General features: G+C 28.4%; 1 protein-coding gene across 1 annotated transcript; it reads right to left on the reverse strand.

Annotated features, from left to right (window-relative positions):
• Positions 1-9,337, reverse strand: cplx4c (complexin 4c). Its single transcript, XM_051125565.1, has 3 exons — positions 8,986-9,337; positions 3,340-3,427; positions 1-1,445 (listed from the first exon to the last, which is right to left on the reverse strand). Exons 1-3 carry the CDS (start codon positions 9,144-9,146, stop codon positions 1,221-1,223), a joined length of 474 nt encoding a protein of 157 aa, XP_050981522.1. The 5' UTR covers positions 9,147-9,337; the 3' UTR covers positions 1-1,220.
• Positions 9,338-12,866: the final 3,529 nt, after the last annotated feature.

The raw sequence follows: 12,866 nt of genomic DNA on the forward strand, positions 1-12,866 counted from the left end.
ATAAAGCATGTTAAATTAATCTGGAAATGCTGACATAAAAACAAAGTAAGTAACAATACAGACATTGAATATTAAAAAAATATGTAAAACAATTCCCAAACAAATTGTAGACTTCAACCAATCATTGCATTGCATTCATTTTAATGAAAATGAAGCACATTTGTTATGCACCTTCTCATTATGTATTGTGGAAAAAAGAATGATGTATTATTTAAATGATAAAAAAAATAGCATGTTCATGACTCCTAATTTTAATGTTTCATTAGTGCAAACTACTTCAGATGAAGCAACATTATTTTAAGAAGCCTAATGATGCTTACTTTTCATTGTTTTTCAGAAAAACAGCAGATCTCCACAGCTTTGCATTGATTTACATGGTTCATCCAGGTAAGATGTGATTTAGTTCAGCCAAGTTCAGTTTAGACAACATTTGCATTTGTTATTTTATTTCTCTTCCTAAGTTTAGACTATGTAATGAAAAGCAGAGAATGTTGTATCAGAATGTCTTACTTGGCTGAAGCATGTAGTGAGCTTTGAAACCTCTATAGCCTATTATTGCACTGTTACCCTCTTAAAGAGACAGTTCACTCAAAAATGAAAATTCAGTCATTATTCAGTCACCTTTGTGTCACTGCAAACCTGTATGATACAAAAGTTGTTCAGCAGAAGATTTAAAAATCAAATGAGGACTGACTTTTCATTTGAGAAAAATAGTCCTTTCTTTAAAAATCTTTCTTTAAAGGGGTCATCGCAAGTTGATGTGATTCTTTAGGGTCTTAATGAAAAGTCTATAATATACTTTGGTTAAAAATTCTTAATGGTTGTGTAAAACAACACCCTTTTACCTTGTCAAAATGAGCTCTGCAAAAATCATCTCATTATTACATCCAGCAACACAACACCTCAAATGCTCAATGGGAGATATTCTTGTGTAACTTAGAGGAGGTCGGACTGTTACAGCTGATCTGAGGTAAGACGCTCATGTCAATCAGTTATCGTGGGAGTGGCCTCTGCCACCGACAGGCATCTGAGAACGGCTCGATTTGAAAAAGGGGATATTATTTTTACAGATTAATTAAAAACCACTGCATAGATTTTTATCATTTTAAGGGTTGATTTGTACATACACTGACAACACACATTAATGTTCAAACAACATGTAGTGAAGTTTGCATCCGATGACCCTTTTAAAACCCATACTTGTAAGTTTAACCGAATAATCACATCATGACACATTTTTCTTCCGCTGCCTGTTTGACTTCCGTCATGGTGCTCTGAGCTTTGGCTTTGATTGAATCAAAGTCCACGTCCATGTTCTGTAGTTTTCCCAGAAAAGAATCGTTCAGCTCTTCCTGTTCCTCGTCTTCCTCCACCATCTTTGCCAGCTCCTCAGGAACGTCCAGGTCGTCTCCGGCCATCTGGACGGTGGCATCGTCTTGAGCGCTCTATTTACAAACAATGCAGAGTGAAATAAAACTGTTTTAACCCTATAAAGCTTGACATTTGAAATAATAGTCTATTTTTTGAAGTGGAACAGTTTAGACAAAATACAAAAACAAAAAGCTTGCATATGTGTTCTGTATCATATTTAATCCATCAGGCTTTTATGGCTCATATATTCTGATATAGTGAGAATATGGAGAAAAAACAACTAAATTTTATTCAGAGGCCCAAACTGAGCTAAATATGCAGTTTGGTGGAGATGCTGATATTAATATGTATATCAATGAGATCTTTATAACACTACAGCAAAATGATATAAATATTAGTCACCATTTTATCTCCCAATAACGTCGTAGTTAGATGATATTTAAATGATCGAAACATATAATGCGATGCAATCGAATGATGATTAAGAGATGAACAAATAAACATTCCTCAAAAGCCTGATGAACATATTTGAGACATTTGAACATGATTTTAAGAATAATCAAGTAAAGCCAGGAAAGTGTTCATCTGGAAATATGTAAGTTATTCTTACATTTACTTCATAAAAATCAGTAGAGATTTGACAGCAAAGAGACACGTGAAGCAACGTTTGTAAAATACTAAAATAGCTTTTACTTGATAAAAAGCTCTAAACTATCCATCAGACAACAGAAAGCATGGAGTAGATTGTGTGAAGCAGGTTTAACAGCAACGTTTTGATCATGTTGATCATTTAGAGGCCTCATTCATATGATACAGTAGCTTTAAAGTATATTGGCAGTTGACAAATAGCCAGTAAAAAAAAAAAAATACTTTTTTTTGTAAAAGACCATTTTTTAAGAAATGCATATATTGATGTAGTGTGAAGTCTGATCTTTGAAAAAATATAAAGAGTTCCTAACTTCATCAGTTCTTTCATTGTTGTTTCAGTTTTTTTTGTTTTTGTTTTTTGTTTATTTTGTTTTTTGCATTTTTACTGAACTGTACCATAAATTTGTCCTATGGCGTGACATGGCACAAATTAAAAAAAAACTCCTAATAATATACAAATAGCATGAGAGAGATGTATCTTCATTGTAAGACCCTTATTTTCATATAGTGTTATTTATTTAATATGAAATTATAATTAACATCAGTTTTTCCCCATTACTTATTGGACAATTTCAAGACAAACTTTGCCGAAACAAATCTGTGGTTCTTTTATATGTCACACCATAGGACATTATGTCACACTAAAGGACAGAAATGGTAGTTATTAAAGTATTTATATTAAATTTTTAACAGGTCAAATGAGAAAGAAATTTTAATTTTGTTACAAACAATATCAACATATTTTTTTTTTAAAACAAAATAATTTTCATCAATAAAATTCAGTTTCATAGTAAATCAGTACGTTACTGAAACTTCTCTAGCCCCCTTGCTGCATGTACATGATACAGCTAAATACTACTGATATATGATTGAAACTATATTCATTAAGATGTGAATGAACATAAATACCAGAGGTATTTATTGACATTTTAATGCTTTTCTTTTTAATTTATAAAAGTTGTAAATAACTGAACAATGCTTGAGACAGTCGCACCATAGGACAATTTTAACATTTGGCTCAAAAATTTAAAAAATCAAATAACACTGCAGTTTTTATAACAACAGTTACATGTAGAACAAATAAATTGTAAATGCTTTACAGCATTTTAAATAACAGCAATATTAATTATATTCATTTTTATCTTGTGGGACAGTGAAAATGCCATGTCATGTCAACAACCCATATACAGTTTCAATATATGTCACCCCAAAATCAAATTAGTGTAATCTGAATGTTATTAGTGAGACTAACCCAGCATGTTATATTATTAATAAAAAATATTTCCAGTTGGTTAACATGATAAACCAGTGATTTGTTACCTGTGGTATTCTGTATTTGTCACGGAGCAGCACTCGTAAGTTTGCTCGCTCAGCTTTTTTTGTAGCAAACTCCTTGTCCCTGGCGATCCTGTCAAACAACATACAAACACAGTGTTTATTTACCGTTTTTACAACATTAGTTCATGCTAGACAACAGCTAACCTGGTCTGCTCACAGTGTGAGATAATGTACTTACCACGTTCAAGATCTACTGAAACAGACTTGTTTTAGAATTGAATGTCTAAAAACATCAGGGATCAGTTTCTCTTGTGCTCTGTTCTATTTTGAGATGAATATGTTATAAGGAAACAGCTGCATAAATTGCACAAGAAGAAATAAGAAATTGACATGAAATTGAAGTGACATGATTAACCTAATTTACATCAACAGAAATGAAGTGATTATTTACATGCTGATTAGTGGTTTTACCTGAAACCAATCAATCTGAGCGTCTTCCTAACTAGTCCTCACAATCGTATTACTCTGACCCTTAGAGATTAGGCATCGCTCAAACGTGTATACAGATTGATGCTCACAGAAATAAGCAATACCTCAGTTAACCGCACTAGCTGACCTGCATCAGGATGGAGTCTAAGAAGGTTAGAAGGGTTTAGGGCTAAAATGTGGAGCAGGTGGCTTTACATCTAGAGTCAAACAGGGACGACGGTGTAATACTTACTAGCCAAACTCCATCCAGCTATTAAACAACACACCCTAAAACTATCCCTAAAACTACTATATCATATTACTGTTATTATTTATTTAAGTTTTTTTTTGTTAATTAAAAAAAATAATATAAGTTAATATTTTTTAATTAAAAGAATTACTATGGGAAAACAATCAAAAACTAATAAAAATGACAAAAGCACATAATATTAGTAAAAATAAACTACAATAAAATGAAAACAGAGCTAATTCAAAAAATGTATAAAAACTATTATAGTACATAAACAATACTTACATAACACTACCAAATTGACTATTTTTATTATAATTTATTATTTTTATTCTTTTTTATATAGTTAATTATTTTTTTTGTTCATTATTTTTACAATTACACAAAAAATATTGGCAAGTAAGGAAAAAAATACAAATGACAAAAGCACACAATTAACTTAATTATAATAGTAAAAACTAATTAATGAAAATAATATAGTAACTTTGGCATTTATATAAGTAAATAATCGGTTCTAAAAATAATAAATAAAATATTAAATAATTATAATTGTAACAATTAATAAAAAAATTAAATAAAACTAAAAGTATAACAAACAGGATTCAAAATGATTTTAATATTATTTTTATTTATATAAATAATTGGTTATAAAAAAAATGAATAAAATATTAAATAATTAAAATTGTGAAAAATAATGAATAAAATATTAAATAATTATAATTATATACATTAATTAATAAAAATGTAAATGAAAACTTAAAGTATAAAAACACACGATTCAATATTATTTTAATATTATTTATATTTATATAAGTAAATAATTGGTTATGAAAATAATGAATAAAATATAAAATAATAATTGTAAAAAAATTTATAAAAACTGAAAGCACAAAAACACAGGATTCAAAATTATTTTAATATTTTTTATGTATATAAATAAATAATTGGTTATAAAACTAATAAATAAAAAAAATAAGTATAATTGTAAAAATTAATGAATAAAATATTAAATTATTATAATTATAAAAATCCATTAATAAAAAAAAATATAAAAACGGAATTCAATATTATTTTAATATTATTTATATTTCTATAAATAAATTATTGGTTATTTAAAATAATTATTGTAAAACAAAACAATTAATAAACCAAAAGCTGAAAGTATAAAAACACAGGATTCAAAATGATTTTAATATTATTTTTATTTATATAAATAAATAAATAGTTATAAAACTAATTAATAAAGTATTAAATAATTATAATTGTAAAAAAAAAATTTGAAAATTTGAAAATTATTTTAATACTATTTTTATGTATATAAATACATCATTGGATATAAAACTAATGAATAAAATATCAAATAATTATAATTGTAAAAAACAATTAATAAAACTGGAATTATTACCAAGATTATCAAGCTTCAAAATAGTCATTAAAACATTATTTTATAAATATAAATAATTCTAAAATAACACTACCACAGAAGCACCTGTGTGTAAGTCTGTGATGACTGTCTCATGTAACTGGCTGCTGGACAGTAACTAGTTGTTGTGGTTGGATCACACCAAAGGCCGCGGCCTTTGACCCGGTAAGGACTCTCGTGACCCAGTTCTGGACTTAATGCTATCGGGCGTTATATAAAGAGATGAGGTGTAATGCAAGGCAACATTACGGCAATGTGTGGGTAGGCTTTTTTTTCCGAGACGTCACGGTAACGAGCTTTTACACTGAGCGCTTTCTCGTTTCGCTCCTGATCTGCAGATATCCGGCTGAAGACTTTAGTGTTTATTTCCCATCATTAAATGAATGCACACTAGATTGTTTATTGATATTTTAAATCATGACACACAGTCATTGTAATCTACTGTCAAGCATCTCTGACACCAGCTGACCTCAGATCAGCGGTGACGACTGTAACCGACTGATCCCGCTATTGCCCGGCAACAGGCCACAGGAAACGGGAATTAGGATAAGACAATAAATACAGACTAAGACGATTTCATTATGTTTATGAACATCACTGTGAGTGTGTGGTATTCAAACCTATATTATATGAATATATTATAACTGCAACTATTATTTTCTCTTGTGGACTATATGTAAACATCTTTTATGTGAAATATCTTATTCAGGTCAGTATTAAATAAAAAATAACATGCATTTTGTATGATCCCTCTTATTTTGGTAAAATAATGAACATTTTGAAGATTCTGCAAGGTGTATGTAAACTTTTGACTTCAACTGTATATATCATACAGCAGACTTCAAAAAACATCCAAAGTTGTTATTAATGCTATTGACAGTTATATTGTTATAATAATGCATTTTAATTAATTTGGCTTGAGAAAGCCGACTTACTGATCTACTATTTAAGAATATTATTATTCTTCTTCTGAGCCAAATTTCGGTATCTGTCTCCTCCTAGAGCTTTCAAGCTAGAACCACCAAACTCGGCCCAGACCTTCAGACTGGTCTGACTCGGTGTGCTGTATCTTTTCAGACTGATCCGGCTTACGGTTTTCATAAACCAGACTATCAAAACCACCAAAAATCCCATAGACTTACATTGACGAAATGTTCAAATGAGCAACACTATTCAAACTCCCAGAATCCCTTGAGACTCAATCAAGCTTCCCTTCTGTGTGCTATTTCTAATCCATTTACACTCATTTAAGCTTCACTCTAATATTTCTCATCTATCTAAATCATGCTAGCAACATGCTAGTAACATGCTAATCATGCTAACATCATGCTAATAACTTGCTAATCATGCTAGAAACATGCTAGCAACTTGCTAATCATGCTAGAAACATGCTAGCAACATGCTAGTAACTTGCTAACCATGTTAGCAACATGCTGATCATGTTAGAAACATGCTAGCAACATGCTAGTAACTTGTTAACCATGTTAACAACATGCTGCTAATCATGCTAGAAACATGCTAGCAACTTGCTAATCATGCTAGAAACATGCTAGCAACTTTGTTAATCATGCTAGAAACATGCTAGCAGCTTTGCTAATCATGCTAGAAACATGCTAACAAATTGCTAATCATGCCAGAAACATGCTAGCAACATGCAAGTAACTTGCTAACCATGTTAGCTTTGCTAATCATGTTGGAAACATGCTAGCAACATGCTAGTAACTTGCTAATCATGCTAGCAACATGCTAATCATGCTAGTAACTTGCTAATCGTGCTGGAAACATGCTAGCAACTTGCTAATCATGCTAGAAACATGCTAGCAACTTTCTTAATCATGCCAGAAACATGCTAGCAACATGCTAGTAACTTGCTAACCATGTTAACAACATGTTAATCATGTTAGACACATGCTAGCAACATGCTAGTAACTTGCTAACCATGTTAACAACATGCTAATCATGTTAGACACATGCTAGCAACATGCTAGTAACTCTTGCTAACCATGTCAGCAACATGCTAGTAACATGCTAATCATGCTAGCAACATCCTAATCATGCTAGTAACTTGCTAATGATGATAGAAACATGCTAGCAATGTGCTATTACCTTGGTAATCATGCTAGCAACATGCTAGTAACTTGCTAATTATGGTAACAGCATGCTAATCATGTTAGAAACATGCTAACAACATGTAACATATTAATCATGCTAGTAACATGCTAATCATGTTAGAAACATACTAGCAACATGCTGATCGTGCTAACAACATGCTAGTAACTTGTTAATCATGCTAGCAACATGCTAGTAATATGTTAATCATGCTAGAAACATGCTAATCAGGCTAGAAACATGCTAATAACTTGCTAATCATGCTAACAACATTCTAGTAACTTGCAAATTACGCTAACAACATGCCAATCATGCTAGCATTGTAATCAGCCTATAAAAACACAAACAATAACCTAATTATGCTAAAACATGTTAACACCATGTTAAATCATGTAAGCAATGTGTTAAATCATGCTAGCTGCTTCCATACTATTACAGCTGCTTCAAACTTTCAGGCTAGGCTTTCTCAAGCCAACTTAAAGTTTGTTCTCAAACTTTACTCATCTAGTTTAGTTAATTGTTTTTACTATTAAAAAAAGGTTTTTTTACAATTATAAAAGTATTATTAACTAAAAATTAAACTATTAACAAATTGTTTAGTTAAAGTAAAATGTAAAATTAAATAAAATGTAAATATTACATTAAAAAAGTGTTGTCCTTATATTGTCTGGTCATTAATGATTTCATTAATCTCTGCCACTATGTTGTTCTTTTTTAGTAGATTTGCTACACAAATGTGGTCACATGACATCCACTTTCTGCCCTCTCATTGGTCATCGTTCCATCACTGCTTATTTGCATAAAGTTGCACAAAATCAGGCAATCAGAACATAATGATACTTAATATTCAATTACGTGTGTGTGACATCCAATTAGATTCATTGAAAGCGACCAAAATAGACGTCAAGACAAAATCACATGATTTGCTGCTTATTTTAATCAGGATATTTTTAAGGTTGTCCATCAACAAAAGCCATCTTTACACTGCAAGTAAGTTCATCGCGTTGGTTATTTTAGTATCATGACAAACAAAATTGTGACTAAATTAAAGCTAGCAAGGAGCTTCGGTTTAATGTGAGTTCACTTTTGCTAAATCTCATTTTATAATCACTGAAGCTGTCCACACTGCAAAATCAATGTCTTACAACAACACTTTGTTGTTGTTTATGATGAGGGAATTCGCGAAAGCAGATTCCAGAATTCAGTCAGCGATCGGCGCGAACGTGAATAACTCAGCGGTGACGAATCAAAACGCTTCTGATTGGCCATTGCGTTCTTAAACTCAACAGAAACGTTCGCGATTGGTTAAACCGCTCAACTGCGCAAACCGCGCGTAAATAACGGAAATTCGATGCCTCGCCAGCAGATCTATTGTAAATGCGCTGCCGCAGTCGACATCTTCACATTTTTGTAAGTATGATACCTCAGTTTGACTCACTTCTCCTCGATGAGTTGTTTCTGATACTCCTCGAACTCTTCCCGGCTCATTCCTTTAGACGCCGCCGTCTCTTTTCCGCCCTCGGTTTCCTCTTCGTTGTTGTTTCCTCCTGTCATGTTCTTGATTTTGTCCCCCAACATCTGCTGCAGGAGGAACGCCATCTTCTCTGATTTTAGGCCTGGAGAATTGATTAACTATCCAGTATCCGCTAGTTCATGTATTTGACCCACAGCTTTTCAGAAGTAAGTTTTCCGGTTTAGAAGTTTAAGATGTTTGAGCTTGTTTTGGAGCAACGATAACAATATGAAGACAATAGAGGTGTGTGAGTTACAGATTTGGCACCTGTGATGAAGATGAGGGTGATGAAAACGGCTCAAGAGCTTAGCTCATTATAAACGCCTCACCTTGGGCCAAGGACGATCAGCTGTTGTCTTCATGCATAATACTGCTGATGTGAAATATATATCAACTTATCAACTAATTTTATTAGCAGAAAAGATGTACAATGTTGATCAAAAGTTTGAGACAGCTAGTGAAAAAACAACAAAATAATAATAATTATTATTTTAATTGTTGTAATATTATTTTAGTGATATATATGTATATATATATATATTATAAAATATTTTTTGCATGCTTTTCTAATATAATAGACGTTTTTAATTACAAATACTGTTGAAAAGTTCAGTCATGAACATGAAGCTGTGCTATTGTTAACTAAAAATGAACAAATATGTGAAAATAATTATTTAATAAATTATTTTCAATTATATATTTTTAACAAAAAGTTGTTTTTAATTGTAATTTTACTTCTAATATTATATTAAGTAATATAGATATTAAATAAAATAAATATAGTTGATTGTATTAATAATTAAAACAAGTTTTACTTTTTACATTTACAATTATTTTAATTATAAAAAATATATTTAAAATATAATTATATTAATAAAACAACAGCAACAACACATTTTTAATTAGTATTTTTATTATAATACTATACTTATAATTTACTGTAAAATACTATACGTATATATTATGATTATATTAGTAACAAAAACAACAAAATAATGATTATTCTATTTTAATTGTAATATTATTGTAATAGTATAACTGATATAAATTATTATAGTGAAAAATGCTTTTTTGCATGCTTTTCAAATATAATACACGTTTTAATAATAAATACTGTTGAAAAGTTGAATCATGAACATAAAGCTGTGCTTTTGTTAAGTAAAATTAAAATATTTATTTATAATATCAAAAACTTATTTTTGAAATTATTTTTAATTATATTTTTTCTATTTTTAATTATTTATTAAAAATAGAATTTTTATTGTAATTTTAATTATATTTATTAAATAATAAATATTAATATTAAATAAATTTATTATTTTATTGTATTAATAATTATTATTGTATTAATAATTAAAACAAATTTTTACATTTTTATATATAATTTTTTTATTTTAATATTATAATTATAATTAATAATTATTATTGTTAATTTCAAACATTTTAAAATATAAAAAATAAAATGTAATTTACTATAAAATACTATATCTGTATGTTATGATTATATTAGTATCAAAACAACAGCAAAATAATAGTTATTATTATTTTAGTTGTTGTAATATTATTGTAGTAGTATAACTGATATAATTTTTATTATTATAGTGAAAAATACTTTTTTGCATTTTCTAATATAATACACATTTTTAATTACAAATACTGTTGAAAAGTTGAATCATGAACATGAAGCTGTGCTGTTGTTGACTAAAATTAAAATATTTATAATATCAAAAACGTATTTTTGAAATTAGTTTTAATTATTTTTTCCTATTTTTAATTATTTATTTTTTTAACTAAAAACTTGAAAATTGTTTTTGTTAATCGCAATAAAATAAATATAAATATTGATGATTAGAAGAAAGTAAACTTTGGCACATCTGTTCTCTATTTAAAATGTGCCCACAACATATAAAGTTGAAAGACTGAATGCTTTTATTTTCTTTTTAATCAGATCAAGTTCTTATTCTCTGCTGCCTGTTGACAGTAGCTCCATGGAGGTTTGTGTAAACGTCAGCGCCATCATGTGGTGAGTATAGTGAAGTACAGCTCTCAACTTGAAATTTCAACAATTGAATATCATATTTATCATTCTGAAAAAAACAACAACATGTATGTAGCAGAAGTAATGTGTTATTGAATTAATTTGGAACATTTTACAACTTTCTGAACCATATTGGCATTAATGTTCACAGCTATTCTTCTGGTACAAATGTACTGTATATGTTGTGCAATCAAATGCATCTATTTAATATTGAAATTAATAATAATGATATTTTAGAACACTGCATGGGTTTTGTACAATTTGAGCGGCTAAAATACAGAAGTAAAGCACTCAGTGCTGAATTCCACATGGCTGGCTGTCCTGAATGATTGAGTGGGTTTTAATGGACGCCTCTGATGTTTCAGGTCAGTGTTTGTCCCGACAGAAAAACCCCAGGCTCCGTCTCCAACACACAGCATCTTTCTAAATTCACTCTCGTCCATTATAAAGTCGTCTCTGTGATTGACAAAACCATTCAAAGACAAATTTAAAAAGAGTTTACGATGTTTATGGCTGTATACATTCAGCAGACTGTTTCTAAGTCAGTACAAAAGAGCACATCAAACCCCCCAAGTACTTAAAATACTGGGATGTTTTTATTTATTTATTTTTTTTTTTAATAGATTTTTTTCTCTTCAAATGGCCTTGCAATGCCTAATCTCAAACCGCTGCATAATTCAACAAGAATAATAATAATAATAATATTTATTTATTTATTTATATTACTGTGGTTAATAACCATAATAATAATTGTTTTTATTAAATTATTTTATAGTTCTATATTATAGTTATTATTAATAATAATGCTAAAATAATAATAATAGCAAAACTAATTTTCTAATTGTGATTGTCATTATAGTATAACTAGTGTAAATAAAAATTATTATTTTTAATCGTTTTAAATATAATATTATATTTAGTAAATAACTTAATGAATATTATTTATTTGTATTAATAATAAAAACAACATTTTTTATTTTTATATATAAAATTTTTATTTTGATTATAATATTATAAATGTAACTAAGAATTATTATTGTTATTTTCATACATTTTATATAATTATTATATAATTATATAATGATTATATGAATAACAACAGCAACAACATTTATTTTTAATCAGTATTTTTTATTTCTACACTTATAATTTACTATAAAACACTGTACTTATATACTATGATTGTATTAGTAAAAATAGTAAAATAATAATTATTGTTATTTTAATTGTTGTGATATTATTGTAGTAGTATAACTGATAATAAATAAATAAATTAAAAATATGAAATCATTATTTCAATTATAATATTATAATATATAACTAACAATTATAATTTTTTCATACATTTTATAATATAATTATTATATTAAGAAAACAGCATCAATATTTTTATTTATTTTTGATTCATTTGCTACACTTATAATTGACTATAAAACACTATACTTATATATTATGATTGTATTAGTAACAAAAATAACAACAAAATAATAATTATTATTTTAATTGTTGTAATATTATTGTAGTAGTATAACTGATATTAAAATAAAAAAATTTGTTTACATTTTTATATTAAATCATTATTTTAATTATAGTATTAGAATTATAACTAAGAATTTTAATTATTTTCATACATTTTATAATTTAATTATTATATTAATAACAGAACAACAGCAACATTTATTTTTATTATAATGCCATACTTATAATTTACTGTAAAGTACTATACTTATATATTATGATTGTATTAGTAACAAAAACAACAACAAAA

The sequence above is a fragment of the Labeo rohita genome, chromosome 2 (genome assembly GCF_022985175.1).
Source record: "Labeo rohita strain BAU-BD-2019 chromosome 2, IGBB_LRoh.1.0, whole genome shotgun sequence".
NCBI lineage: Eukaryota > Metazoa > Chordata > Actinopteri > Cypriniformes > Cyprinidae > Labeo > Labeo rohita.

Coding starts and splice junctions, on each gene's coding strand:
- cplx4c (XM_051125565.1), bottom strand. CDS start 9,146: ATGGCGTTCCTCCTGCAGCAGATGTTGGGGGACAAAATCAAGAACATG. Junction 3,428..8,985: donor AAACAACTCATCGAGGAGAA/GTGAGTCAAACT, acceptor GTTGTTTGACAG/GATCGCCAGGGACAAGGAGT. Junction 1,446..3,339: donor ACAAATACAGAATACCACAG/GTAACAAATCAC, acceptor GTTTGTAAATAG/AGCGCTCAAGACGATGCCAC.